We start from the raw sequence: 3,199 nt of genomic DNA, 5'->3' as shown, positions 1-3,199 counted from the left end.
AGCCTCCCAAGTAGCTAGGACTACAGGCACCCACCACAACACCCAGCTATTTTTTTTGTTGCAGTTTGGCAGGGGCCAGGTTCGAACCCGCCACTCGGTGTATGTGGCTGGCACTGTAACCACTGTGCTAGGGGTGCCGAGCTGCAGAGGTAGATCTTTAAAGGAATGTGGGTAAAGGGTGGGGGCCCTGGGGCCAAGAGGCTTGAACCCCTTACCAAGGACTTTGCTAGGCAGCCCTTCAGGGACTTAATTCCACTGTTGATTTAGGGGAGTGGAGAATGATTGTGTCTCTCTCCCCTTAATTAATGCAGTATAATTCCTTGATCTTACTGTGTTTGAATCCTTGTCACCATCACCCACTGCCTTCATTCTACCTTCAGTAAATTGAAGATATTGTGGAGAATTTGGCAAGACTGTATCCCTCTGGGTGGTGCCTGTGGCTAAGTGGGTAGGGAGCTGGCCCCATATACCGAGAGTGGCAGGTTCGAACCTAGCTCTGGCCAAACTGCAACAAAAAATACCCAGGTGTTGTGGTGGGCTCCTGTAGTCCCAGCCACCTTGGGAGGCTGAGGCAAGAGAATTGCCTAAGCCCAGGAGTTAGAGGTTGCTGGGAGCTATGACGCCATAGTACTCTACTGAGTGCGACAAGGTAAGACTCTGTCTCAAAAAAAAAAAAAAAAAAAACTATCCCTCAATAGTAGACTGAAAGAAGTTATTGGTCTCATATACGTTTTCTAAAAAATAATCTTTAGAAAAATACATTTGAGATATTTCAAAGATTGTTTCTCAACCTCTCTTTCAGTGCCCGAAGTGACGAAACCAAGTTTAAGCCAACCAACGGCCGCCAGCCCAATTGGCAGCTCTCCATCGCCACCAGTCAATGGTGGCAACAATGCCAAAAGGGTGGCAGTGCCGAACGGACAACCGCCAAGCGCCGCCCGCTACATGCCTCGGGAGGTGCCGCCGCGATTCCGTTGCCAGCAGGACCACAAAGTGTTACTGAAACGAGGGCAGCCCCCTCCACCGTCCTGCATGCTCCTCGGGGGTGGGGCAGGGCCTCCTCCCTGCACAGCCCCTGGAGCAAATCCAAACAACGCACAAGTGACAGGAGCGCTGCTGCAGAGTGAGAGTGGGACTGCACCAGGTGAGGCATGAATTGAATTCTTGGCAGCTCTGAAAAGAGAAAGCACTGCCTGATGTGAAGTCCATGAACACAGTTAATTGTATAGACTGTTGAGATTATTCAGAAGATGGAAGACAATCCCAGTATGAAGGGTGTGTAGGTAATTCTCAGAAACTGGGTTTTAGTGTCCTGTCAGTGTGTGCTCTTGGCCTGAGAAGCTAATGGAGCTGCTGTTGGTCATCATTCTTGGGGTCTTTCTTCCCCTTCTCAGACAAGAGCATTACAAAGTTGATCCCTCTGTAGTTCCACTGTCCCCACAAGTGTGTGCAGAGCATGAGTGAAGGGGAGCTTCTGTGGAGGCTTGTTCTGTTTATGTTTCCAAAAGGCTCAGAGGATGGAGAAAATTTCTTCGATTAAAATGTAGACTCTTGGAAGATTATCAAATAATACCTTCTATGGTTATTAGATTGTGAGGGCCCTGGATTTTAAGCTTTGTTAAAAACTGCATAGACATCTTTAGCTGAAGGATTCTGTTAGAGTTTTTAGAGTTTTTAATAGATGAATACTAAGTCAACTGACAGCTAAGAATTTCCAAGTACCTTTTTTTCTTTTTCTTTTTTTATAGTTAACAGATTTGACTTATCTCTTAAAATGCCTTTTTAGGTGATATTAAAATTGAGAGTTTGAACACAGTCAAGCATTAGCAAGGACAATGAATTGATAGGTTGATGGTTGTCACTGGTAGGGTGCTTTATTTGAGTTCTGAGTTTGACCAAAGAATTGCCTAGAAAACTCTTTCACCACCTTGTCATGTGCAGAGTAATAAGGATGGAAAGAAACCTGGTGGTAACACAGACGTCATGCAGAGATAAGCCCTACCATGAGGCTTCAGGCCAGGCCCAAAGTAGGGGAACAGCCCCATGGCCTGGCCTTGCTAACTAGTTGGAAAGAGAAACATGTGAGGGGATGGCCCCATCAGGCATTTCTGCAGCTGATTCTAGTTAGGACTGAGTGGAAACATGGGTTCACTGTGAGTCAGAGTCTCTTGTTTGTGTTATTAAAACCAAGGAGGCCCCTAAATACCAAGAGTTTGGAGTTTTATGCATTCTCATTTTTATATGGCTCTCTATATTTTTTTAACTTTATATTGATTTAAAGCTACTTGGTTGAAGGAGGTAAAATAAGTTTAGAAGAAATTAGTTCATTAAAAATGTGTCATTTATGATTGCTTCGGCAGCACATACACTAAAATTGGAACGATACAGAGAAATTAGCATGGCCCCTGCGCAAGGATAACACGCAAATTCGTGAAGTGTTCCATATTTTAAAAAAAAAAAATTGTCATTTTTTTCCCCCACCAAATATGGTGCATTCTAAAATATATGCTGAGCCAGACTAATTTATCAGATGAATTTCCTTGGGGCTACGAAATCAGATTTATGCTTGTATGTCCCATGACATCTAGCTCAGTGGGAATATATCATTCAGCAGATGCTTACTGAGTAAGCACTGTACTGGCTGCTCTATAGAATTCAAACCTTAGCAAGATAGGGTCTCTGCCTAAGGGGGACTAACATGGGGAAGGAAAGATGTGATTGTGTTCACATCAGTACCACAACACTGAGCAAAATGGCTCTGAATTAGGGCAAAATTATTTTCAAATGCAGAGCACAAAAACAGCTTCATAGCAGAAATGAAGCATGAGCAAGGACAATGAATTGTAGGCCCACTTGAATTAGGCCCAGAAGGATGAGTAAATATCATTGTGTGACTTCAGGAGGTAAAAACAGTAGGTACCAGTGTAGAATGGTGCCAGAGTGAGAAGGCACAAGTTGTGGAACGTTGAGTAGTGTGAATCTACGTAAAAAGTAGCAGAACATAAGACTAGAAAGTTGATTGGTCCCAGGTCATGGGACATCTTGATCAAACTCCAAACCAAGGGTTTAGAATTACTCTTGTGGGCTCGGCGCCTATAGCTCAACCGGCTAAGGCGCCAGCCACGTACACCTAAGGTGGCGGGTTCGGATCCCCAGCCCGGACCCGCCAAACAACAATGACGGCTGCAACCAAAAAATA

General features: G+C 44.6%; 1 protein-coding gene and 1 non-coding gene across 9 annotated transcripts in view; both read left to right on the top strand.

Moving 5' to 3' along the window:
• The window catches only part of TNRC6B (trinucleotide repeat containing 6B), a 261,212-nt gene that overhangs the window by 196,705 nt on the left and 61,308 nt on the right, over window positions 1-3,199 (top strand). For all 8 annotated transcript variants that reach the window (XM_023509249.1, XM_012801146.2, XM_012801145.2 and 5 more), the window contains one exon: window positions 803-1,144. In XM_023509249.1, coding sequence (XP_023365017.1) covers window positions 803-1,144 — 342 coding nt within the window. The remainder of the gene's footprint in view (window positions 1-802; window positions 1,145-3,199) is intronic.
• Window positions 2,349-2,450, top strand: LOC111723103. Its single transcript, XR_002771722.1, has one exon. It is a non-coding gene; the product is annotated as a U6 spliceosomal RNA (small nuclear RNA).

This window comes from Otolemur garnettii, unplaced genomic scaffold (assembly GCF_000181295.1).
Source record: "Otolemur garnettii isolate 467f Iridium unplaced genomic scaffold, OtoGar3 scaffold00007, whole genome shotgun sequence".
Lineage (NCBI taxonomy): Eukaryota > Metazoa > Chordata > Mammalia > Primates > Galagidae > Otolemur > Otolemur garnettii.
The sequence above is the reverse complement of the archived record's forward strand: the minus strand, read 5'-3'. Positions and strand labels throughout refer to the sequence as shown.